This window comes from Pristiophorus japonicus, chromosome 4, assembly GCF_044704955.1.
Source record: "Pristiophorus japonicus isolate sPriJap1 chromosome 4, sPriJap1.hap1, whole genome shotgun sequence".
NCBI classification, from domain to species: domain Eukaryota; kingdom Metazoa; phylum Chordata; class Chondrichthyes; family Pristiophoridae; genus Pristiophorus; species Pristiophorus japonicus.
The window spans coordinates 297,734,854-297,759,268 of record NC_091980.1 but is presented as its reverse complement, the minus strand read 5'-3'; the positions used below and the strand labels follow the sequence as shown (position 1 = coordinate 297,759,268).

The following is a 24,415-nucleotide window of genomic DNA, read 5'->3' as shown; positions in this document are numbered from 1 at the left end:
GGGTGGGAGGGGGAGAGAGAGAAGGGGTTTGGGGGGGGGGAGAGTGAAGGGGTGGGGGGTAGGAAGAGAGAAGGGGTTGGGGGGGAAGAGAGTTGGGGGGGGCGGTGAGGGGGCAGGGGGAGATGGCAAAGATGGGGGGAGGGGGGGAAGAGAGAGAGCGGGGAGAAAGAAAGTTTGCGAGCTGCTGCTCCTCCATCGCTGTGTTTGGATATTGATGGGCCCTTTGTTTCCGCAGAGTGACCAGGTGCCGGTGGGGAACATTCCCCGCAGCATGACGGTGTTTAGCCGGGGGGAAAACACCAGGCTGGCACAGCCCGGAGACCATGTTGGCATCACCGGCATCTTCCTGCCCATGATGAGGTCCGGCTTCAGACAGGTGGTCCAGGTAAGAGCTCTCGGTGGATTGCTGCAATCACAGAACGGTTACAGCACAGAAGGAGGCCATTGGGCCTGCCGAGCCCGTGCCGGCTCTCTGTAAGAGCACCTCAGCCAGTCCCACTCTCCCGCCCTTTCCCCATAGCCCTCCAAATTGTTTCCTTCAGGTACTTGTCTAACTCACTTTGAAAGCCGCGATTGAATCTATCCCCACCACCATTTCAGGCAGATCCTAACCACTTGCTACATTAAAGAAAAAATGTCCTCATGTCATCCTTGGTTAATCTGCCAATCACCTTAAATCTGTGTCCTCCTGTTTGCGACCCTTCTGCCAATGGGAACAGTTTCTCTCTATCTACTGTCCACACCCCTCGTGAGTTTGAACACCTCGATTAAATCTCCTCTCAACCTTCTCTGCTCAAAGGAGAACAACCCCAGCTTCTCCAGTCTATCCATGTCACTGAAGTCCCTCATCCCTGGAATCATTCTTGTAAATATTTTCTGCTCCCTTCACATCCTTCCTAAAGTGCGGTGCCCAGAATTGGACACAGTACTCCAGTTTAGGTCGAACCAATGTTTTGTAAAGGTTTAGTATAACGTCCTTTCCTTTATCCTCTCTGCCTCTATTCATGAAGCTCAGGATCCTGTCAGCTTTTTAACTGCTTTCCCAACCTGCCCTGCCACCATCAACTTAAAGCAATTTAAACCATTTCATTATTTCTAGATACAACATAAATCCACAAGCTAGCTAAGTAAAAAGAAAGCAAAAACCTTAAATCATGTTGGATTAAACCAAATCCTAACGCTACGTTTTTTTGTGTACACGATGGGCGATCTCTCACACTGACTCCTAACCCTGTGTATATCTGTATACACGATCGCGGATCTTACACCCTAACGCTACGTATATCTGTATACATGATCGTGGATCTCGCACTAACCCTGCGTGTATCTGTATACACGATCGGGGATCTAACATACTGACCCTACGTCTGTCTCTATACACGATCGGGGACCTCTCACATTGACCCCATAACCTACGTATATCTGAACACGATGGGCAATCTCTCACCCTAACCCTACGTATATCTGTGTACACGGAAGGGATTCTCACACGATGACGGTCCTGCTGTTTGTTGCCAGCTTTGCTGTTTGTGTCTCTGGTTTCCAGCACTGCTCCCCTTGCCTCCCCTCGGTTTAATTCCCCTCAAAAAGACTGCGTGCTGGAACCACCTACAGGCTTTCCCTGTGGGACAGGAGTCGAGCGGTGGGCTGTACAATCCGGCAGCTTGTATGGTCATTCTGGGTCCCGGTGGGCAGCCCAGGAATGGAACTGCTGGTCCTGGCATCCGGTCAGTAACCGAGCTGGTACTGTGGGGTAACTGCTGGCTCTGGTGTCCGGTCAGTAACTGAGCTGGTGCTGTGGAGTAACTGCTGGCTCTGGTGGTGTCCGGTCTGTAACCGAGCTGGTGCTGTGGGGTAACTGCTGGCTCTGGTGGTGTCCGGTCTGTAACCGAGCTGGTGCTGTGGGGTAACTGATGGCTCTGGTGGTGTCCGGTCAGTAACTGAGCTGGTGCTGTGGAGTAACTGCTGGCTCTGGTGTCCGGTCTGTAACCGAGCTGGTGCTGTGGGGTAACTGCTGGCTCTGGTGGTGTCCGGTCAGCAACCGCGCTGGTGCTGTGGAGTAACTGATGGCCCGGGTGGTGTCCGGTCAGTAACTGAGCTGGTGCTGTGGGGTAACTGATGGCTCTGGTGTCCGGTCAGTAACTGAGCTGGTGCTGTGGGGTAACTGATGGCTCTGGTGTCCGGTCAGTAACTGAGCTGGTGCTGTGGGGTAACTGCTGGCTCTGGTGGTGTCCGGTCAGTAACTGAGCTGGTACTGTGGGGTAACTGATGGCTCTGGTGTCCGGTCTGTAACCGAGCTGGTGCTGTGGGGTAACTGATGGCCCGGGTGGTGTCCGGTCAGTAACCGAGCTGGTGCTGTGGGGTAACTGATGGCCCGGGTGGTGTCCGGTCAGTAACCGAGCTGGTGCTGTGGAGTAACTGATGGCCCGGGTGGTGTCCGGTCAGTAACCGAGCTGGTGCTGTGGGGTAACTGATGGCTCTGGTGGTGTCCGGTCAGTAACTGAGCTGGTGCTGTGGGGTAACTGATGGCTCTGGTGGTGTCCGGTCAGTAACTCAGCTGGTGCTGTGGGGTAACTGATGGCCCGGGTGGTGTCCGGTCAGTAACCGAGCTGGTGCTGTGGGGTAACTGATGGCTCTGATTTCAGGGGCTCCTGTCGGAGACTTACCTGGAGGCCCACCGGATCTGTCAGATGATTAAAACTGAAGACGATGAATTGGGATCGCAGGAGCTGAGCGAGGAAGAGCTGAGACAAATCACGGGTGAGTGGTGCAGTGCTGCATCCCCTGGCAGTCGCGTGCACTGTGATTGGGTGCCTGTTCGCGGATATATGACAGTGAGCTGATGCGCCGAGACTTCCGGGTTTGACCCCCCCCCCCCCCTGGTCTCTGAGCTGTGTTTGCTGACCTGCTGTAACGTCTCCGCCCCTTTGGGTTAGTGGGTCAGTAACCCAGCGAGAGTCAGCAGGGCGGGCATCCTTGGGGGAGATAAGACAAGGCCATGACATGTCCATTGTGCGTGAGAAGGGGGAGCTGGGCTTGTGTGAGTGGCGGGTGCGATAGATTCGGGCATGGCGTTCCGTGCTCGCTGCAGTTAATGCCCATGCTCTGTCGTTGTGGATTGTTGTCGTCGCCAATGTGACGTCGACAAGTAAACCGGTAACGGCCTGACTGCTTTATCACTGAAATTTACAGCACGGAAGGAGGCCATTTCGGCCCATCGTGTCCACGCCGGCCGACCAAGAGCTACCCAGCCTAATCCCACTTTCCAGCTCTCAGCCCGTAGCCCTACAGATGACGGCACTTTAAGTGCACATCCAAGCACTTTTTAAAATGTGGTGAGGGTTTCTGCCTCTGCCACCCTTTCAGGCAGTGAGTTCCAGACCCCCACCACCCTCTGCGTGAAGACATTGTCCCTTTCAACCTCCCACCAATTACTTTAAATCTATGCCCCCTGGTCGTTGACCCCTCTGCTCAGGGAAACGGGTCCTTCCTACCCAATCTATCTCGGCCCCTCAATTTTATACACCTCAATCAGGTTTTCCCTCAGCCTCCTCTGTTCAAAAGAAAACCCACCCAGCATCTCCAATCTTTCCTCACAGCCAATATTCTCCAGTCCCGGCAATTTTCTTGTAAATCCCCTCTCCAGTACAATCACATCTTTCCTGTAATATGGCGACCAGAACTGCACGCAGTACTCCAGCTGCGGTCTAACCAGTGTTTTGTACAGTTCAAGCATAACCCCCCCTGCTTTCTCCCTTTCTACCTGCGCCTTGAAAAGCTGTTCGGAAGCCAGACCCAGGGCGATGGTGTGATTGCGGCGTTTATTGAATGAAGTGTCGGTGCCTGAGCTGCGGTGGAGTGTCTTGGTCGAGTGATGTGTCAGTGGTTGCAGCCTGGCCCTCTCCGATACGGTGCACTGCCTCCCCCCCCCACCCCGTGCAATGGACTGACCCTGTCTCCTGTTACAGAGGAGGATTTCTACGACAAGCTGGCGGCCTCGATTGCGCCTGAAATCTACGGGCACGAGGATGTGAAGAAGGCCCTGCTCCTGCTCCTGGTCGGAGGGGTGAACCAGTCCCCCAAAGGGATGAGGATCCGAGGTGAGGGGGAGGGGAGGGAGGAGAGGTGAACCAGGCCCCCAAAGGATCCCCCGCTCTTCTTCGAAATAGTGCCGTGGATCTTTTAAATCCACCGGGGAGTGCAGATGGGGTCTCGGATTAACGTCTGATCCAAAAGACGGCCCCTCCGACAGTGCAAAGGGAGGGGGCCATGCTCTCTGTCCTGCCGAGTTGGCATTGTGGTTCTGACCGCTTGTGTTTGGGGCGTCTCTGGTCTATCGGCTCTGTCCCGGTGATTAACTGGCCACCAGAAATCTACCTGACCTCATTCGAGGGTGGGCGGGTGGAGCTCACCCTGAAATCGGTCTGATTTGAGGAGTGTGTCCTTGGGAATGAGTGTGCTCATAAGAAATAGGAGCAGGAGTCGGCCATTTGGCCCCTCGAGTCTACTCCGCCATTCAATAAGATCATGGCTGATCTGACCTTGGCCTCAACCCACTTGCCTGCCCACTCCCCATAACGCTTGACTCCCTTATTCAAAAATCTGTCCATCTCTGCCTTGAATATAGTCAATGACCTCGCCTCATCAGCTCTCTGGGGCAGTGAATTCCAAAGATTCACCACCCTCTAAAATGGGCAACTCCTTATTCTGAGACTATGCCCCCTAGTTCTAGATTCCTGCACGAGGGGAAACATCCTCTCAGCACCTACCCTGTCAAGCCCCCTCAGAATCTTAATGTTTCAATAAGATCACTGCCCCTCCTACATTCTTCTGAACTCCCAACGAGTACAGGCCCAACCTGCTCAACCTGACTTCAGAAGGCAGCCCCTTCATCTCAGGAATCAACCTAGTGAACCTTCTCTGAACAGCCTCCAATGCAAGTATATCCCTCCTTAAATACAGAGACCAAAACTGTACGCAGTACTCCAGGTGTGACCTCACCATTACCCTGTACAGTTAGCAGGACTTCTCTGCTTTTATACTCTATCCCCCTTGCAATAAAGGCCAACATTCCATTTGCCTTCCTGGCTACTTGCTGTACCTGCATACTAAACATAGAAACATTAAAAATAGATGCAGGAGTAGGCCATTCGGCCCTTTGAGCCTGCACCATCATTCAATAACATCATGGCTGATCATTCCCACAGTGCCCCTTTCCTGCTTTCTCTCCAGATCCCTTGATCCCTTTAGCCGTACGGGCCATATCTAACTCCCTCTTGAATATATCCAATGAAATGGCATCAATAACTCTCTGCGGCTTGTTCAGTCAGTCTGGGGGGTGTCGGGGATTAATTCTATCCCCTACTAACTTTGTGTTTCATGTACGAGGACATCCAGATCCCTCTATGCTGTCTCTCCTCTATTCGAATTACTATGTTAAATTGGGAGAAACTTTACCCCCATCGAGGGCTAGCAAGAGAGTTAGCACCGCAGGAATCGAGCAAGGCAGGCCAATGGAAGGCGAGCCTCTGGCCCGCTGAGTCTCGCGGAAGGGTCGCATTTGGCCCTGCCTCCGCGCACATCGCTCGCACTGTTAGTGACTGTTGAGCATCCGTCTCTTCCTGACACTGATCATCTCTTCTCGCTTTCAGGAAACATCAACATCTGTCTGATGGGAGATCCCGGAGTGGCGAAGTCCCAGCTGCTCTGCTACATAGACCGGCTGGCACCCAGGAGTAAGTGCGGACCCCGCCAGACTCCCTCTGACTGCGAGTCGGATCGTGCAGTGTGATATTTGTGCTGCCTCACTGTCCTCGTGTGGGTGTGGAGCACTGGTGTGCACTGTGAGAATCGTGTACTCCAGTGGTTAGCTAATGAGGGCTTTAATCTGCTTCGTGTGAGTGCAGCTCAGCTGATCATTCCCTCAGTACCCCTTTCCTGCTTTTTCTCCATACCCCTTGGATCCCTTTAGCCGTACGGGCCATATCTCACTCCCCATTGAATATATCCAATGACCTGGCATCAACAACTCTCAGCGGCTTGTTCAGTCAGTCCGGGGGGGGGAGGGGGGGGTCGGGGATTAATTCTAATCCCTCTGAGCCACACACTATTCGCCAGCCTGAAGATGTGATCCCCGTCCCCCTCCTCGTCTCGGTGTCGTCCCCCCCCCACCCTTGTCTCGTCCCCCCACCCCCCCTCCTCCCTCCTCCCCATCTCAGCCACCCCCCCCTTGTCTCGTCCTCCCACTTCTCCCTCCTCCCCGTCTCGGCCCCCCCCCCCCCCCTTGTCTTGGCCCTCGTCTCGGCCTCCTCCCCGTCTCGGCCACACCCCCCCCCCCTGTCTCGTCCCCCCACTCCTCCTCCTCATCTCGGCCACCTCCTCCTCCTCGCCGTCTCGGTCCCCCTCCCCTCCTCGTCTCTCTCCCCACCCCCCCTTCTCGTCTCGGTGTGTGTGTCCCCCCCCCCCCCCCCCTCCTTGTCTCGGTCCCGTCTCTCTCCCCACCCCCCCTTCTCGTCTCGGTGTGTGTGCCCCCCGCCCCGTCTCGGTCTCCTCCACCCCCTCCTTGTCTCGGTCCCGTCTCTCTCCCCACCCCCCCTTCTCGTCTCGGTGTGTGTGCCCCCCCCCCCCCGTCTCGGTCTCTTCCTTCCCCCCCGCTCCTTATCTCGGTCCCATCTCTCTCGCCGCCCCCCCCCCCCCTCGTCTCTGTCCCCTCTCGTCTCGGGTCGTGTGTCTCCAACCCCCTTCCTCCTCGTCTTGGCCCCCCCCCCCCCCAGGTCCCAGGTTGTCCCTGCTCGTCTTCGCCCCCACCCCTCCTCCTCGTCTCTGTCTCCTCCTCCCCCTCCCTCCCTTCCTCGTCTCGGTTTTCCCCCCACCTCCTCGTCTCGGTCCCCTCCCTCTCTCTCTCTCTCTCTCTCTCTCTCTCTCTCTCTTTCCCCCCCCCCCCCCCCCCCCACGTCTCGGCCCCTCCTCGTCTCGGTCGTATGGCCCCCCCCCCTCGGTCCCCCCCCCCCTCATCTCGGTCGTACGTCCCGTCTCCCCTCCTCGGCCCCCCACCCCCCTCCTCGGCCTTCGTCCCCTGCCTGCATTCCCTCCCATTGCAGCAACCCCAACACTTGAGCCTGCAGTGCGGCCACTGTCTGCTGGAAGGGTTGTGCTGCATCCAGGGGCGGACTGGGGCCGTGTCCATTCTCTGTGCCCCACACTGGATGACCCATGTTCCTGCGAGTTCCTTTCACGGGGGCAAGGGACTGCTGGGTGCATGGGTGGGCAGTACCTGCCCTGTGGCGTGGAACCCGACTACAGTCTCGCAGGTTAGGGATGCCGTGGTGTTCTCTGTCCCTCAGGGATAATGTCCCAGGACAGCGCGCTCTCCCCAGCATTGCCTGCAAAGAGCAATGTGGAAAGTAAGGCGAGAGGTTAAAGACCAGAGAGGAGTAACAGAGTGAAGAGGGGCATGGGTCAGGAGAAGGGAGGTGAGTGGGGGTGGGGGGGGAGGGCAGAGATTGGAATCCAAGTAAAGGGAGGCTGGTTACAGCAGGACATGGTGGACGGATTGTGCTGTGTGCAAACTGTGTCCTGTGTGTGTGTGTGTGTATGACCGGTGCTGACCCCGTGCTGTGTGTGTAGGACTGGTACTGATCCACACTGTTGTGTGTTGCCCCCAGGTCAGTACACCACCGGCCGAGGCTCCTCGGGCGTGGGTCTGACTGCTGCGGTGATGAAGGACCCGGTCACCGGGGAGATGATTCTGGAGGGCGGCGCTCTGGTGCTGGCTGACCAAGGGATCTGCTGTATCGATGAGTTTGACAAGATGATGGACTCGGACCGGACTGCCATTCACGAGGTGATGGAGCAGCAGACCATCTCCATCGCCAAGGCAAGTGCAGACCCACGAGGGCCTGGGATTGGGACTGGCTTGTCTAGACCGTGCTCTTCCACTCTGCCCTTTGCACATCGCTCTCGAGGAACATAAGAACATAAAGAAATAGGAGCAGGAGTCGGCCATACGGCCCCTCGAGCCTGTTCCTCCATTCAATAAGATCATGGCTGATCCAATCATGGACTCAGCTCCACTTCCCTGCCCACTCCCCATAACCCCTTATCCTCTTATCGTTGAAGAAACTGTCTATTTCTGTCTTAAATTTATTCAGTGTCCCAGCTTCCACAGCTCTCTGAGGCAGTGAATTCCACAGATTTACAACCCTCAGGGAAGAAATTTATCCTCATCTCTGGTTTAAATGGGCAGCCCCTTATTCTAAGATCATGCCCTCTAGTTCTAGTCTCCCCCATCAGTGGAAACATCCTCTCTGCATCCACGTTGTCAAACCGCCTCATAATCTTATACGTTTCGATAAGATCACCTCTCATTCTTCTGAATTCCAATGAGTAGAGGCCCAACCTACTCAACCTTTCCTCATAAGTCAACCCCCTCATCTCCGGAATCAACCGAGTGAACCTTCTCTGAACTGCCTCCAAAGTAAGTATATCCTTTCGTAAATATGGTAACCAAAACTGCACGCAGTACTCCAGGTGTGGCCTCACCAATACCCTGTATAAATGCAGCAAGACTTCCCTGCTTCTATATTCCATCCCCTTTGCAATAAAGGCCAAGATACCACTGGCCTTCCTGATCACTTGCTGTACCTGCATACTATCCTTTTGTGTTTCATGCTCAAGTACCCCCAGGTCCCGCTGTACCATGGCACTTTGCAATCATTCTCTATTTAAATAATAACTTGCTCTTTGATTTTTTTTTCTGCTAAGGTGCATGACCTCACACTTCCCAACATTATACTCCATCTGCCAAATTTTTGCCCACTCACTTAGCCTGTCTATGTCCTTTTGCAGATTTTGTGTGTCCTCCTCACACATTGCATTTCCTCCCATCTTTGTATCGTCAGCAAACCTGGCTACGTTTCTCTCTGTCCTTTCTTCCAAGTCGTTAATATAGATTGTAAATAGTTGGGGTCCCAGCACTGATCCCTGTGGCATCCCACTGCCGCCCCCCCCCCCCCAAATAAATACACCAACATACTCCCGCCTGACCTTCCTCCCTCCGTAAACTTCAGCTCATCCAAAACTCGGCTGCCTCGTGTCCTAACTCGCACCAAGTCCCGCTCACCATCACCCCCTGTGCTCACTGATCTACATTGGCTTGATTTTCAAATTCTCATTTTCACATCCCTCCCTGCCCTCCCCGTGGCTGTAACCTCCTCCAGCCCCACAACATAGAAAATAGGAGCAGTAGTAGGCCATTCGGCCCTTCGAGTCTGCACCGCCATTCAATATGATCATGGCTGATCCTCTATCTCAACACCATATTCCCACTTTTCCCCATACACCTTGATGCTTTTTGTTTCTAGAAATCTGTCTATCTCCCTGTTAAATATATTCAGTGACTTGGCCTCCACAACCTTCTGTGGTGGAGTATTCCACAGGTTCTTGAGTGAAAACATTTCTCATCTCAGTCCTAACATTCCTACCCCATATCCTGAGACTGTGACCCCTTGTTCTAGACTTCCCAGCCAAGGGAAACATCCAGTCTGTCCAACCCAGTCAGAATTTTGTACGTTTCAATGAGATCCCCTCTCATTCTTCTAAACTCTGGTGAATACAGGCCTAGTTGACCCAATCTCTCCTCATACGACTGTCCTGCCATCCCAGGAATCAATCTGGTGAACCTTCGCTGCACTCTCTATGGCAAGTGTATCCTTTCTTGGGTAAGGAGACCAAAACTGCACACAGTCCTTCGGGTGCTGTCTCACCAACTCTCCGAGAGCTCTGTGCTCCTCTTAATCTGGCTCTGTCTCGATTCCCCTGGGACCCTGGCAGACTGTTCCACTTTCAGCAGACTCGCTCCCTGTCAAGGGGCCATCTCTTTATTTTGAGCTGTACTTTGGGCCGAGGGTGGGCTGCAACCCTGCACTGTGAGCTGTTGGGAATGAATGTGTCGCGCTGATTTCCGTTTCAGGCTGGCATCATGACGACCCTGAACGCCCGCTGCTCGATCCTGGCCGCGGCGAACCCCGCCTACGGCCGATACAACCCCAAGAAGACCGTGGAGCAGAATGTCCAGCTGCCGGCCGCTCTGCTCTCCCGATTTGATCTCCTGTGGCTCATACAGGATAAACCCGACCGAGACAACGACCTGAGGTAGGGGGAGGAGGGGAGGGGCCCTGCGTGCGCGCATCGCTGGGGGGAGGGGCCGCGTGTGCGCGCATCGCTGGGGGGAGGGGCCGTGCACGCGCCTCGCTGGGGGGAGGGGCCCCGCGCGCGCGTCGCTGGGGGGGAGGGGCCGCGCGCGCGCGTCTCGCTGGGGGGAGGGGCCGCGCGTCTCGCTGGGGGGAGGGGCTGCGCGTCTCGCTGGGGGGAGGAGCCGCGCGCGTTCTCCCCCCTCCCCCTCTCTGGGGGAGGTCTGGAACTAGTTCGGTGAGCAGGTGAGGCCTATGTACGAGATGGTGATGTTGCTGTGACCGCTGGCAACTCTGCCCTGACTGGCGAGAGTAACTAGTCTGGGGCGGGAAGGGAAAAACCAGGATGAAGAAACGGGAGGAAAGGATAATGGGGAAAACAGACTAGAAAGGGGGGTTGAGTGCAGGGAGTAAGATCAGCAGATAGCCTGATGTTTGCGATGTTTTGTGACCTTTTTTTATTCGTTCTGGGATGAGGGTGTCGCTAGCAAGGCCGGCATTTATTGCCCATCCCTTAATGCCCCTTGAGAAGGTGGTGGTGAGCTGCCTTCTTGAACCGCTGCAGTCCGTGTGGTGAAGGTGCTTCCACAGTGCCGTGAAGGAGGGAGTTCCAGGATTTTGACCCAGCGAAGATGAAAGAAGGGATATTTCCAAGTCTGGACGGTGTGTGTGACTTTGAGGGAACGTGGAGGTGGTGCTGTTCCCATTGTGCCTGCTGCCCTTGTCCTTCTAGGTGGTAGAGGTCACGGGTTTGGGAATTTGTGATCCAGAGGACGCAGTGAAATGAGGGGTTTACGAACGTTAACGGAGATGTGGCTTAGCGCAGTGCTGGGAGGTTTTGCCAACAAGCGCACACAGTGAGATCTTACTGAGCTTTCATTTCATCAATATAAGAACATAATAGGAGCAGGAGTCAGCCATACGGCCCCTCGAGCCTGTTCCGCCATTTAATACTATCATGGACTCAGCTCCACTTCCCCGCCCACTCCCCTTATCCCCTTATCAGTTCTATCTTTGTCTTAAATTTATTCAACGACAGCTCTCTGAGGCAGCGAATTCCACAGATTTACAACTCTCTGAGAAGAAATTTCTCCTCATCTCAGTTTTAAATGGGCGGCCCCTTATTCTAAGACTATGCCCCCTAGTTCTAGTCTCCCCCATCAGTGGAAACATCCTCTCTGCATCCACCTTGTCGAGCCCCCACATAATCTTATACATTTCGATACGATCACCTCTCATTCTTCTGAATTCCAATGAGTACAGGCCCGACCTACTCGACCTTTTCTCATAACTCAACCCCCTCATCCCCGGCATCAACCGAGTGGACCTTCTCTGAACTGCATCAAGCACGGAATTTGGGAATCCAAATGTGCTCATCAGCCAGATGTGGCTCGTGACTAACGTGTTGGACAACACTGCCTTATACACACTCCATTCACAGGCAGACACACACACACACAGGGAGTGTCATTAACAGGGACCTAAGGCAGCAGAAATCTCCTGGAGAAATGCCAGATGAACGACTTTCGGTCAGAGAATAATGAGAGGACATGAATACTGAATGGTCAACGTTTAAAAGGAGTCGAGCAGCAGAGAGCCTTGGGGATACAGATATGTAAATCGTTAAAAGGGGGAGGAGAAGTTAATTACAGCTGGGGTTTTGAAGGTGCTCAGTTCGACCAGCAAGGATGCGATATACAAACATCGCTGCAAACAGGGCGCAGTTAGAATATTGAGCCCAGTTCTGGAGCCTTTAAGAACAGCGTCCGGGACATCGCTGAAACTGTCATGTATCTCACATTACTGTATATAACTGTATCTTACCATGCTATACATGACTGTAACTGGATATGACCTGTAACAATAAGCATACCTTACCACCAGGGGTGCACTTGCAGGAGACACTCCATACCTGTCCCACTGAGGTATATAAAGGGAGGTCTCAGGCAAGTGCAGCACTGGAGAGCTGGAATTAAAGGTGCAGGTCCTGAGTGACCTTGACTTCAGCATGTCTCGTGTAAGTCAGTACATTAGAGTCAGGACTTAACAGAAGCATTTTGAGACAATCCCAAGGATTTGAAGCTTCAGTTCTGAGGAGCCGGCACCAAGGGCTGAATGGCCTTCTGTGCTGTAAGACAACATGAGAGACGAGACTTGGGGCTCTTTTCAGTCGGAGCAGAGGAGGTTAAGAGGAGATTGGTGATGCGGATGTTGAAAATCGATGAGAAGCTATTGCCGTTGACTGGAGAGTCGGGACAGTCCCGAGGGATGGGGTGGTTGGTTCTTTGCGCTGTAAGATTGTCCGGGTGTGTGCGCGCTGGCGCTGATGCAGGCCAGAGTATTCGAATGCAGGCGAGGGGCTGAGACAGCGTCGCTGGGCGGCGGGGTCAGAGCAATACATGGGGTTGTGTGGGGCACAGGCGGTGGTTGGGGCTTCCCCTAGTGTTGTCGCCCGGTTATTGTCTGATGGGCGATGTATGTGTGCATCTTCCTGTATGCGTGATCTGCGTTTTGTCTCTTCCACCGTTCCCCCTCAGGCTCGCCCAGCACATCACCTACGTGCACCAGCACTGTAAGCAGCCACCCTCGCAGTTCCAGCCGCTGGATATGAAGCTCATGAGGTAAGGTGTCCGTCGCAGCAGGGTGGGGTGGGGGAGTTGTGTTGATTGATTGAAAGTGGCCTGCCCACCCATCGCCTGTTCCTTACCCTCCCCGCCCAGGCGTTACATCACCCTGTGCAAGAACAAGCAGCCGTTGGTCCCCGAGTCGCTGGCCGATTACATCACCGCGGCCTACGTGGAGATGAGGAAGGAATCCAGGATCAACAAGGACACGACATTCACCTCGGCTAGGACGCTGCTGTCCATCCTGCGTATCTCCACGGCCCTGGTGCGTACCTCCCAATGCCGCGGGGCCTCCCCCTGGGCTGGGTGCCTGTCTCTACTGCTCGGTCTCGGCTGCTGTCCTGGCTCTGGGGTGGTGGAAGAGCGGAAGAAAGTGTGTCTCGGTTGGCAGCATCGCCCTCAGTGCGACGTGGACATTGCCCACTATAACTGGCCTCAATGTAAACTCTCTAAAACGGAACGCAGTTGCTCCAGATGTGACCAAGATTCTGTGTAACTGAAGCCTCTTCCTCCCTTTGTATTCCAGCTCCTTTGAGATAAAGGCCAACATTTCATTCGCCTTCCTGATTGCTTTTCAATTTCAAAATTCTCATCTTGGTTTACAAATCCCTCCATGGCCTTGCCCCTCCCCATCTCTAAAATCTTCAACCTCAACCCCACGAGATATCTGCGCTCCTCAAATTCTTCCCTCCTGAGCATCCCTGATTATAATTGCTCCACCATTCTGTTGCCTGGGTGCCAAGCTCTGGATGTAACTAGTAGAGTGGACAAGGGAGAACCAGTGGATGTGGTGTATTTGGACTTTCAAAAGGCCCACACAAGAGATTAGTGTGCAAAATTAAGGCACATGGGATTGGGGTTAATGTATTGACGTGGATTAGAGAACTGGTTGGCAGACAAGAAGCAGAGAGTCGGGATAAACGGGTCCTTTGTAGAATGGCAGACAGTGACTAGTGGGGTACCGCAAGGTTCAGTGCTGAGACCCCAGCTATTTACAATACACATTAATGATTTAGACAAAGGAATTGAATGTAATATATCCAAGTTTACAGATGACACTAAGCTGGGTGACGGTGTGAGCTGTGAGGGGGATGCTAAGAGGCTGCAGGGTGACTTGGACAGGTTAGGTGAGTGGGCAAATGCATGGCAGATGCAGTATAATGTAGATAAATATGAGGTTATCCACTTTGGTGCAAAAAGAGGAAGGCAGAATATTATCTGAATGGTGACAGATTAGGAAAAGGAGGTGCAATGAGACCTGGATGTCATGGTACATCAGTCATTGAAGGTTGGCATGCAGGTACAGCTGGTGGTGAAGAAGACAAATGGTATGCTGGCCTTCATAGCTCGGGGATTTGAGTATAGGAGCAGGGAGGTCTTACTACACTTGTACAGGGCCTTGGTGAGGCCACACCTGGAATATTGTGTACAGTTTTGGTCTCCTAATCTGAGGAAGGACATTCTTGCTATTGAGGGAGTGCAGCGAAAGTTCACCAGACTGATTCCCGGGATGGCAGAACTGACATATGAAGAAAGTCTGGATCGACTAGGCTTATATTCACTGGAATTTAGAAGAATGAGAAGTGATCTTACAGAAACATATAAAATTCTGATGGGACTGGACAGGTTAGATGCAGGGAGAATGTTCCCAATGTTGGGGAAGTCCAGAACCAGGAGTCACAGTCTAAGGATAAGGGGTAAGCCATTTAGGACCGAGATGAGGAGAAACTTCTTCACTCAGAGAATTGTGAACATGTAGAATTCCCTACCGCAGAAACTTGTTGAGGCCAGTTCGTTAGATATATTCAAAAGGGAGTTAGATATGGCCCTTACGGCTAAAGGGATCAAGGGGTATGGAGAGAAAGCAGGAATGGGGTACTGAAGTTGCATGATCAGCCATGATCATATTGAATGGTGGTGCAGGCTCGAAGGGCCGAATGGCCTACTCCTGCACCTATTTTTTATGGAACTCCCTCCCGAAACCTCTCCGCCTCTCTTTCCTCCTTTTTAATTGGTCAACGTGGCCCAAGTGAGGTGTTGTCCACTTTGGATCCAAAAAAGCCACATTTTGGAGTATTGTCTTAATGGCGAGAATGTGGGGGAGCTGAGAGATTTGGGTGTCCAGGTACACACATCACCAAAGTCTGGTGCACAAGTATAAAAAGCGACAACAACTTGTATTTCAATAGCACCTTTAACACAATAAAACGTCCCAAGCCGTTTCACAGCAGTGTTGTAAGACAAAACAAATAAATTTGACACCGAGCCACATAAGAAATTATGGTCGGTGACCAAAAGCTTGCTCCGAGGTAGGTCTTGAGGAGCGTCTTAAAGGAGGAAAGAGAGGCGGAGAGGTTTAGGGAGCGAGTTCCAGAGCTTGGGGCCCAGGCAACAGAAGGCACGTCCACCGATGGTGGAGCGATTATAATCGGGGATGTTCGGGGGGGGGCAGAATTTGAGGAGCGCAGACACCTGGGGGCGGGGGGGGGGGGGTGAGGTTGAAGGTTGAAGGTGATTAGAGATAGGGAGGGGCAAGGAGGCCATGGAGGGATTTGTAAACCAGGATGAGAATTTTGAAACTGAAAGGCGAATGAAATGTTGGCCTTTATCTGAAAGGAGCTGGAATACAAAGGGAGAAGAGAGGCTTCAGTTACACAGAACCTTGGTCACATCTGGAGTAACTGCGTTCCGTTTACAGCACACAAACAGGCCATTCGGTCCAGTGAGGTCTGTGCCGGTGTTTATGCTCCACACGAACCTCCTCGCACTTAACATCATCTCGTCCTATCAGCAGATCCTTCTATTCCTTTCTCCCTCATGTTTATCTAGCTTCCCCTTAAATGCATCTGTTCTATTTGAGCACCGCACCTCGGGGGAGGGTATATTGGCCCTGGAGATGGTGCAGCGCGTAGATGCACCAGAATGATACCCGAGCTGAGAGGGTTATATTTATAAGGACAGGTTGCATCAACTTGGCCTGTATTCCGTTGAGTATAGAAGGTTGAGGTGTGATTTTATTGAGGTGTTTAAATTTATAAATAGATTTGATAGGATACAGAGGAATTTATTTCCTCTGATAGATGTATTCAGAACAAGGGGGCATAACCTTAAAAGTTCGAGTTAAGCTGTTCGGGAGCCAATGCAGGAAGTGTTTGAGCTGCTGGAATGGACTTGTGTCTGTTCCTGTGATTGTGGCAGTGTTAGTGACCCGTGCCATCCGTGGGTAGTGAGTGTTAGTGACCAGTGCCTGTCCCTGGGCAGTGAGTGTTAGTGACCAGTGCCTGTCCCTGGGCATTGAGTGTTAGTGACCAGTGCCTGTCCCTGGGCATTGAGTGTTAGTGACCAGTGCCTGTCCCTGGGCATTGAGTGTTAGTGCCCAGTGCCTGTCCCTGGGCATTGAGTGTTAGTGCCCAGTGCCTGTCCCTGGGCATTGAGTGTTAGTGACCAGTGCCTGTCCCTTGGCATTGAGTGTTCGTGACCAGTGCCTGTCCCTGGGCAGTGAGTGTTAGTGACCAGTGCCTGTCCCTGGGCATTGAGTGTTAGTGACTAGTGCCTGTCCCTGGGCATTGAGTGTTAGTGCCCAGTGCCTGTCCCTGGGCAGTGAGTGTTAGTGCCCAGTGCCTGTCCCTGGGCAGTGAGTGTTCGTGACCAGTGTCTGTCCCTGGGCAGTGAGTGTTAGTGCCCAGTGCCTGTCCCTGGGCAGTGAGTGTTAGTGCCCAGTGCCTGTCCCTGGGCAGTGAGTGTTAGTGCCCAGTGCCTGTCCCTGGGCAGTGAGTGTTAGTGCCCAGTGCCTGTCCCTGGGCAGTGAGTGTTAGTGCCCAGTGCCTGTCCCTGGGCAGTGAGTGTTAGTGGCCAGTGCCTGTCCCTGGGCATTGAGTGTTAGTGACTAGTGCCTGTCCCTGGGCAGTGAGTGTTAGTGACCAGTGCCTGTCCCTGGGCAGTGAGTGTTAGTGCCCAGTGCCTGTCCCTGGGCAGTGAGTGTTAGTGCCCAGTGCCTGTCCCTGGGCAGTGAGTGTTAGTGGCCAGTGCCTGTCCCTGGGCATTGAGTGTTAGTGACCAGTGCCTGTCCCTGGGCATTGAGTGTTAGTGACTAGTGCCTGTCCCTGGGCATTGAGTATTAGTGCCCAGTGCCTGTCCCTGGACTGAAAGTGTTAGTGACCCATGCAGTCCCTAGGCTATGCCTGTGTGATTAGAATGAACTGTGCCTGTCTGTGGGCTGTGTCAGTGCTAAAGTGCTGACAGTGCAGGTAGTGGCACTGAATACCCTGCACTGTGGGCACTTGCAGCACTGCTCAGCCAATCCCGCGCCCGTTTGGCACAGTTCTCAACCCAGCGAAGGCCCGGATGGTGTGTAGCCTTAGTTTGCTTTGTTTCTTTTTAGCAGCCGAGCTCCTTCCACCCCGGGTTGCCTTCGATGAGACTAATGTCCTGTGGGCTGCGGTTGTGTGTGTAATTCTGGCTGGCCTGAGATGCTGCCTTGTGGACAGGGGGCGTTCCCGACTCTGGGAATACTGGCCCGGTACAGGAGGCGTTCCCGACTCTGGGAATACTGGCCTGGGACAGGAGGCGTTCCCGACTCTGGGAATGCTGCCTCGGGCCCGGGACAGGATGACTGGATCTGCAAGTGGCTACTTATGATTGCTCATCTGACTGTCTTACTCATTGGGTGAGGTGCTGTTGCAGACTCCGAATATACATCCTCTCAGGCTATGCAGCTTCTGTGGCATTTGCTACAAATCTGTAGGTAATAACCTGTGCTGCCTGGGGGGCGGGGTTAGCGGTCTGTGGGGATTGGGTGCTGTCTGGGGGGTGATTGGTTTGGTGGGGTGGGGCGGGGATTCAGCACTTCCTGGGGATTGGGTGCTGGATTGGCGGAGGGGTGGGGGTGGGGGGAGACACGGGAGTTCAGGACAGAATGCTGTCTTGCCAGCAGTTTTTGTAGGAGTGCAGCCTCTGCCTTTAATGACCCGGTGTGGTCCGGAGGTTGTGGTTGGCGCAGGTGTGTGCGTGTCCCGTTGCCCCAAGGGCGATCAGGTGTGTGTACCAGTCTCCGGTTGGCCAGTAAGGATTGTGAACGGGGTGGGGTGGGGTCGGTCAGAGCACTTGCGCAGGTGCTGGTTCCTGGAGCTCCAAAGTGCTGTTAGTGCAGGTAGTACGATTCAAACCTACTGCAGTATAAGCACTTCTAGAGCTACAGGGGCACGGGCTGCAGTGTCAGGAGTAGGTTGACGAGAGGCATACGACCACAATTTCATTCACTGGGTGTGGGCATCGCTGGCAAGGCCGGCGTTTATTACCCTCTAGAAGGAGGTGGGGAGCTGCCTTCTGCAGCTGAGTGTCTCGCTGGGCCATTTCAGAGGGCATTTAAGAGTCACCCACATTGCTGTGGGTCTGGAGTCACATAGGCCAGACCGGGTAAGGTTGACGGATTTCCTTCCGCTAAAGGACATTCGAGAACCATAAGGGTTTTTACAGCAATTTCATGGGATGGGCTTGGGTTGTATAACCTCTGGTTAAAGAACAAAGTGCCAATCTCCACTGTACTGCCGCCCCCCCCCCCCCCCGATAGTGCCAGTCCCACTCCAGTGCCTATCAGGGAGGGGGGAGCTGTAAGGGACTGGCACTATCAGAAGGGGGGGCGGGGTGCAGGATGAGGATGTGGGGATTAGGGAGGAGAGGAAGGATAAATGTTATGTCTTTAAGACTCTTATGAATGACTCCACGAGGTCTAGTACTGTACTTGAGCTGTAGTGACCTTAGTCCCATTTATTGTAATTCCAGAGTGAGGCCCAAGCATATGGTGGGCAGCCTTTTATACTGGGCCCTGCACACCTATGCAGGTGACCCTCAGGTCTCCCACCACAGTGCCCTCTGGTGGTACACCTTATGTGACTATACAGTTAGTATACATGGTCTACATACATAATAAGGGGGGGGGGGGTGAGGTGAGGGCGAGTGCACGGGGAAGGAGGATGAGGATGTGGGGACGAGGAGGAGGATGTGGAGGGGATGGCGAGTGTCCGGGGAGGCAAGATCGGGGAGGGTGGATGAGGATGTGGGGCTGGGCCGAGTGCCCGGGGAGGCAGGCCAGTGGAGCCAACCACAATGCGCGGGCCAGCAGTGGAGCTGGACTGAGCCCCCCTGCCGTTCCCGACTCCCCATTGGGCTGTATATTTTACCTGTTGGCCGCACGTGGGACCACGTTTCACTGAGCACGGCCAGCCCAGCGTGGCTGCATTCGAGGCATTCCAGTCTGGGGAGGCATCAAATGGGCACTCGGCCCCTCACTTGCACCTGTGGCCATCCCCTCGGTCCATGCCTTTACCAATATGGCGGGTGGCGCATTGGGGGTGGGCTCAGTGTGCACCTGCTGCCTGTCATTGAACGTCTCGGCCTTTATATAGAGGGTTGTTGACGGCTTAAAGCTGAGCTGAATGCAGGCTGTTTTGCTTGGGTATTGAGTTGATTGCCAGTGGTGTCGCTTATTCTGTGTTTGCTGGGAGTCTGATGTCCAGTTGTGGGGGAGGGAGGGTGTGTGTACAGTGCGGGGTGGGACTCTGCTGTCCTGTAGGGAGGGGTTGCGGGATGTGGGGGGTTGGGGGTGGGACTCTGCTGTCGAGCTGCGGCGAGGTTGGGCAGTGTCTGTCGGGCTCCCTGCTTGCTGTGGGTACGGCTGGCACTACTGGGGCATGGCTTTGAACTTGCTGCTGGGCTTGGCTGTGGCCAGGCCGCAGTGAGTTGTGCAGGGTTTGTATTCCGTCTGTTCTGCTGTGCAAACCCCTGCAAAACTGACTGTGGCGCTGGAACATCTGCACCCAATCACTCTCCCGGACCGCGCCCCATCTCTCTGATTGCTCGCCTTGCTTCGCCCTGCTTGCTGCTTCCACTTGGCCCATAGCTGGCATCATGGCCGTGGGTACCTGCGTGTGCCAGGGATGGCCGGGAGCCTGTCGGCTGCTCTGGCTGGGTCAGTTCATTGTCAATCTGAGATTGATGAGCGGGTTTGTCATCCAAAGGTAGTGCCACAGTGGGGAAACATAGAAAATAGGTGCAGGAGTAGGCCATTCGGCCCTTCAAGCCTGCACTACCATTCAATATGATCATGGCTGATCATGCAACTTCAGTACCCCATTCCTGTTTTCTCTCCATACCTCCTGATCCATTTAGCAGTAAGGGCCACATCTAACTCCCTTTTGAATATATCCAATAAGCTGGCATCAACAACTCTCTGCGGTAGAGAATTCCACAGGTTCACAACTCTCTGCGTGAAGAAGTTTCTCCTCATCTCAGTCCTAAACGGCTTACCACTTATCCTTCGACTGTGACCCCTGGTTCTGGACTTCCACAACATCAGGAACATTCTTCCTGCATCTAACCTGTCCAATCCCGTCAGATTTTTATGTGCTTCTATGAGATCCCCTCTCATTCTTCTAAATTCCAGTGAATACAGGCCCAGTCGGTCCAGTCTTTCTTCATATATCAGTCCTGCCATCCTGGGAATTAGTCTGGTGAACCTTTGCTGCACTCCCTCAATAGCAAGAATGTCCTTCCTCAGATTAGGAGCCCAAAACTGTACACAATATTCAAGGTGTGGCCTCACCAAGGCCTTGTACAACTGCAGTAAGACCTCCCTGCTCCTACACTCAAATCCCCGAGCTATGAAGGCCAACATGCCATTTGCCTTCTTCACCATCTGCTGTACCTGCATGCCAACTTTCAATGACTGATGTACCATGACACCCAGGTCTCATTGCACCTCCCCTTTTCCTAATCTGTCACCATTCACATAATATTCTGCCTTCCTGTTTTTGCCACCAAAGTGGATAACCTCACATGAAGTTCGACCACAGATCAGCCATGGTCTCATTGAATGGCGTGGGGGGGTGTTGGGGGTGTCGGGTCAGCTAGTCATATATCATAGGCGGTCGCTCCTATCAAGGATGACTTGCTTCCACGCCAAACAGGGATGAGTTCACAGGTGTTTCAATGAAGGCCCTAATATTCCGGATTCCGAACTACATCCTGAAGGGTGGAAGATGCCTGTGGGTGGATTTTTCTAACGTGTGGTGGCCGTTGTACACCAGCCACCACACGGGCTCGACAGAGCGAGGTCTTGGTCCAGTGGCAAGGGTTAACCAAGACGACTGGAGACCAGCTCTGCTGCATGGACCTAGTGCGCACACATATCGCAGTGTGGGCTGGGCCCGTGCTGACCCTGGGCCCTCGCCTCTTCTGGGCTCAGAATTCATGCCTCCCCTGGGCCCCGATCACGCCCCACTACAGTCTCTCGTCACTCCTTCGCCCCGACCTTGCCACTCCCGCTGTACCTGCCCGCGCTCCAATCAGGGACCTGGAAGTAATTCAAATTACATTGTAAATAATACAATATAGGAGTATACAACAATAAAATCAGTATAATAAAGATTAATTATAATTAAACAAAATAAAATAATATATACAATAATTATAAATTGAATTAAAATTAGAAAATCAGCAAATGGAGCAAATTAAATAGTTTTTAAAAAATTGACTCCCTGTCCATTGATTCAATTAATATGGAATTATTACCACCCTCCGCCCTTGTGATGTCATCATGATGCTTTTTATTAATCATTTTGTTCCCTTGACAGGTCCTGTGATCGTGAACTTTATTTGAACCTCCTTCACTTGCCCACATGCGTCACTCCCGGGATAGTCAGACTCAAGTCTTGTCAGCCAAAGTGCAAAATGCAATCAGTGCTGCTATTCAGTCTACTGGTCAGAACTTAGGGGGAGAGGAGGAAGATCTTGACCCATCAGGTGTCAGCTCCACTGACTCGCCTCTGTGCCCCCCCCTTTCTCTCCATGCCCCCCCTCTCTCTCTCCATGCCCTCCCGTCCCCCTCCCCTCTCCCGTCCCCGTCCCCCTCCCCTCTCCCGTCCTCAGTACCCTGCTTTCAGGGAGTGTCTGTCCAGATGGCCAGTGTTGAGAGGCGGAGACTTGGGCAATTGCTGGGCATCCCAGAGGGCATTGCACTTGTCTCTGTCTGACAGTGCTGGCGTGAGGCTGCAGCGAGACCCCGGAGGATGGCGCTGGATTGCGACGGGATCTGACAACAACGCAGGCGGCCGTTCGGCCCATCATCGATGTGCCGGCTTGTTGAACGAGCTGGCCGTACTGTAGACAAGCGGTTACGGAAGGGGGTGTCACAAGGCAAGTGGTGTGGGGTGGGCTGCTGCATTGAGCTGGAACCTTGACGCCCTGCCATTCTGGGGCAGGCCGTTGCTGCTACAGCAGATGTGGCGACTGAACGGCAGCAGCGGGCTGGCGGTTGGGTTGAAGGCCGGGATTACAGGCTCGGGTCCGTGCAGGAGTGTCCCTCCAAGGGAAATGGCTCCCTCCTCGCCCTGTTCTCTCTCTCTCTCTCTTCTTCTTTCTCTCTCTCTCTCTCTTTTCTTTCTCTCTCTCTCTCTCTCTCTTTTCTTTCTCTCTCTCTCTCTCTCTCTCTTTTCTTTCTCTCTCCCTTTTCTCTCTCTCTCCCTTTTCTCTCTCTCTCCCTTTTCTCTCTCTCTCCCTTTTCTCTCTCTCTCCCTTTTCTCTCTCTCTCCCTTTTCTCTCTCTCTCCCTTTTCTCTCTCCTCTCTCTCTCTCCCTTTTCTCTCTCTCTCCCTTTTCTCTCTCTCTCCCCCGCCTGCCCTGCTCTCTCTCTCTCTCCCCCTTGCCTCTCTCTCTCCCCCGCCTCTCTCTCTCTCCCCCCTCGCCTCTCTCTCTCTCCCTCCCCCCCCTCGCCTCTCTCTCCCTCCCCCCCTCGCCTCTCTCTCTATCTCTCCCTCCCCCCCTCGCCTCTCTCTCCCCCCCCCCCCTCGCCTCTCTCTCTCTTCCCCCCCCCCCCACTCGCCTCTCTCTCTCTCTCTCTCTCTCCCCCCCTCGCCTCTCTCTCTCTCTCCCCCCCCTCGCCTCTCTCTCTCTCTCCCCCCCCTCGCCTCTCTCTCTCCCCCCCCTCGCCTCTCTCTCTCTCTCCCCCCCCTCGCCTCTCTCTCTTTTCTCCCCCCCCCCCTCGCCTCTCTCTCTCTGCCCCCCCCCCCTCGCCTCTCTCTCTTTTCTCCCCGCCCCCTCGCCTCTCTCTCTCTCTCTCTCTCTCTCTCCCCCCGCGCCCTGTTCTCTCTCTCTCTCTCTCTCTCTCTCTCTCTCCCCCCCCCTCGCCCTGTTCTCTCTCTCTCTCTCTCTCTCTCTCTCTCTCTCTCTCTCCCCCCGCGCCCTGTTCTCTCTCTCTCTCTCTCTCTCTCTCTCTCTCTCCCCCCCCCCCTCGCCCTGTTCTCTCTTGACGGATGGTGCTCCTGTCTCCGCAGGCACGGCTTCGCCTGGTTGACACTGTGGAGAAGGACGATGTGAATGAAGCCATGAGACTGATGGAAATGTCGAAGGACTCTCTGCTGGGCGACCGTGGACAGACCAGCAGGTGAGCATTCCAGCTGGGAGTATGTAACTGTGGGAGGGACTAGCAGGCCGGCTGGGGGATGGGCGCCAGGAGCTGTGCTGGGGTTTGGCCAAAGTGTTGTCCTGTGGTGCTGTTGGTGTCCCATTGAGCAATGCCCACGGGTCTCCGCTCATTAACCTGACCTGTCCATCTCCCTCATCTTCCCCCACCCACCCCCCCATACTTACTCATCCATTTGTCTTCCTTCTCACCCCCACTCCCCCATCTCGTACCCTGACCCCCCCCCCCTTTTTTTAATGCATGACTACTTGTCCTGCAGGGTGAATTTTTGGGGTGTTTGACTGCCGCAGTGTGTGACCCCATATATTTTGGGGGAGGATTCTGACTGTGCGTGTCCCAGGGTGTGTATTGTTGTGGGGGGGGGGGGGGGGTGGGTGGAGGTTGCGGACTGTGGCCCAGTGTGCGCTCCCGGGGTATGTATTTTGTGGGGGGGGGGAGGTGGGGGTGTGAGCTGCCTGTCTCCCAGAGTGTATATTGGGGGGAGGGTACTGGTTAGTGGGAGGGGTGCAGACTGTGCCTGGCGTGTATTGAGGGGGGGGGGGGGTGGCGGGGGCTGACTGTGTCCCAGTGTGTGACCCCCCCCCCCTGGGGCTGCGTGCCCTCGCTCGCTCGCCACGTGCTGTACTTGATGTGAATTGTGTGGTTTCAGAGCCCAGCGCCCGGCCGATGTGATCTTTGCCATGATTCGGGAGATGGTGGCGGACACGGCTGTGCGGGAAGTGAAGTACTCCGAGGCTGAGCAGCGATGCGTGTCGAAGGGATTCACGCCGGCCCAGGTCGAGGCTGCGCTGGAGGAATACGAGGAGCTCAACATCTGGCAAGTTAACCAGGCTCGCACCAAGATCACCTTCGTGTGAGCAGTGCCTGTCGGCCAGTGCACGGCTGTTAATGCTGGCGGGCACTGCCCTGCTTCACATTGGCTCATCTCATCACTGACTCTGTTTCTCAAATACTCTCTCTGGCCATCAGTGGCCAGTGCCCACTCTCTGGCCATCAGTGACCAGTGCCTCCTCTCTGTCCAGCTTAAGTGTGATTTGTATTGTCCTATAGCAGTGCCATGTATTCCAGCTCAATGCAGGAAATCATTTGATTAGAATTAGTTAATAAAATCTTTTTGTATCCTTT

At 54.1% G+C, this 24,415-nt stretch overlaps 2 protein-coding genes across 3 annotated transcripts in view; both read left to right on the top strand.

The window, feature by feature from the left end:
- Positions 1-24,415, top strand: part of LOC139263476 (serine palmitoyltransferase 2-like) — a 206,951-nt gene that overhangs the window by 10,004 nt on the left and 172,532 nt on the right. The gene's annotated exons all lie outside the window — the stretch shown is intronic.
- Positions 238-24,415, top strand: LOC139262394 (DNA replication licensing factor mcm7-A-like). The gene is made up of 10 exons (XM_070877582.1): positions 238-385; positions 2,646-2,760; positions 3,969-4,100; positions 5,652-5,735; positions 7,665-7,876; positions 9,971-10,152; positions 12,728-12,811; positions 12,911-13,079; positions 23,142-23,251; positions 23,940-24,415. Exons 1-10 carry the CDS (start codon positions 272-274, stop codon positions 24,145-24,147), a joined length of 1,410 nt encoding a protein of 469 aa, XP_070733683.1. The 5' UTR covers positions 238-271; the 3' UTR covers positions 24,148-24,415.

Excerpts from the sequence above, each read along its gene's own strand:
- LOC139262394 (XM_070877582.1), top strand. The coding sequence starts at position 272 with ATGACGGTGTTTAGCCGGGGGGAAAACACCAGGCTGGCACAGCCCGGA. Across the intron at positions 10,153-12,727 it reads GACCGAGACAACGACCTGAG|GCTCGCCCAGCACATCACCT; the intron begins GTAGGGGGAGGA and ends GTTCCCCCTCAG. Across the intron at positions 23,252-23,939 it reads GACCGTGGACAGACCAGCAG|AGCCCAGCGCCCGGCCGATG; the intron begins GTGAGCATTCCA and ends GTGTGGTTTCAG.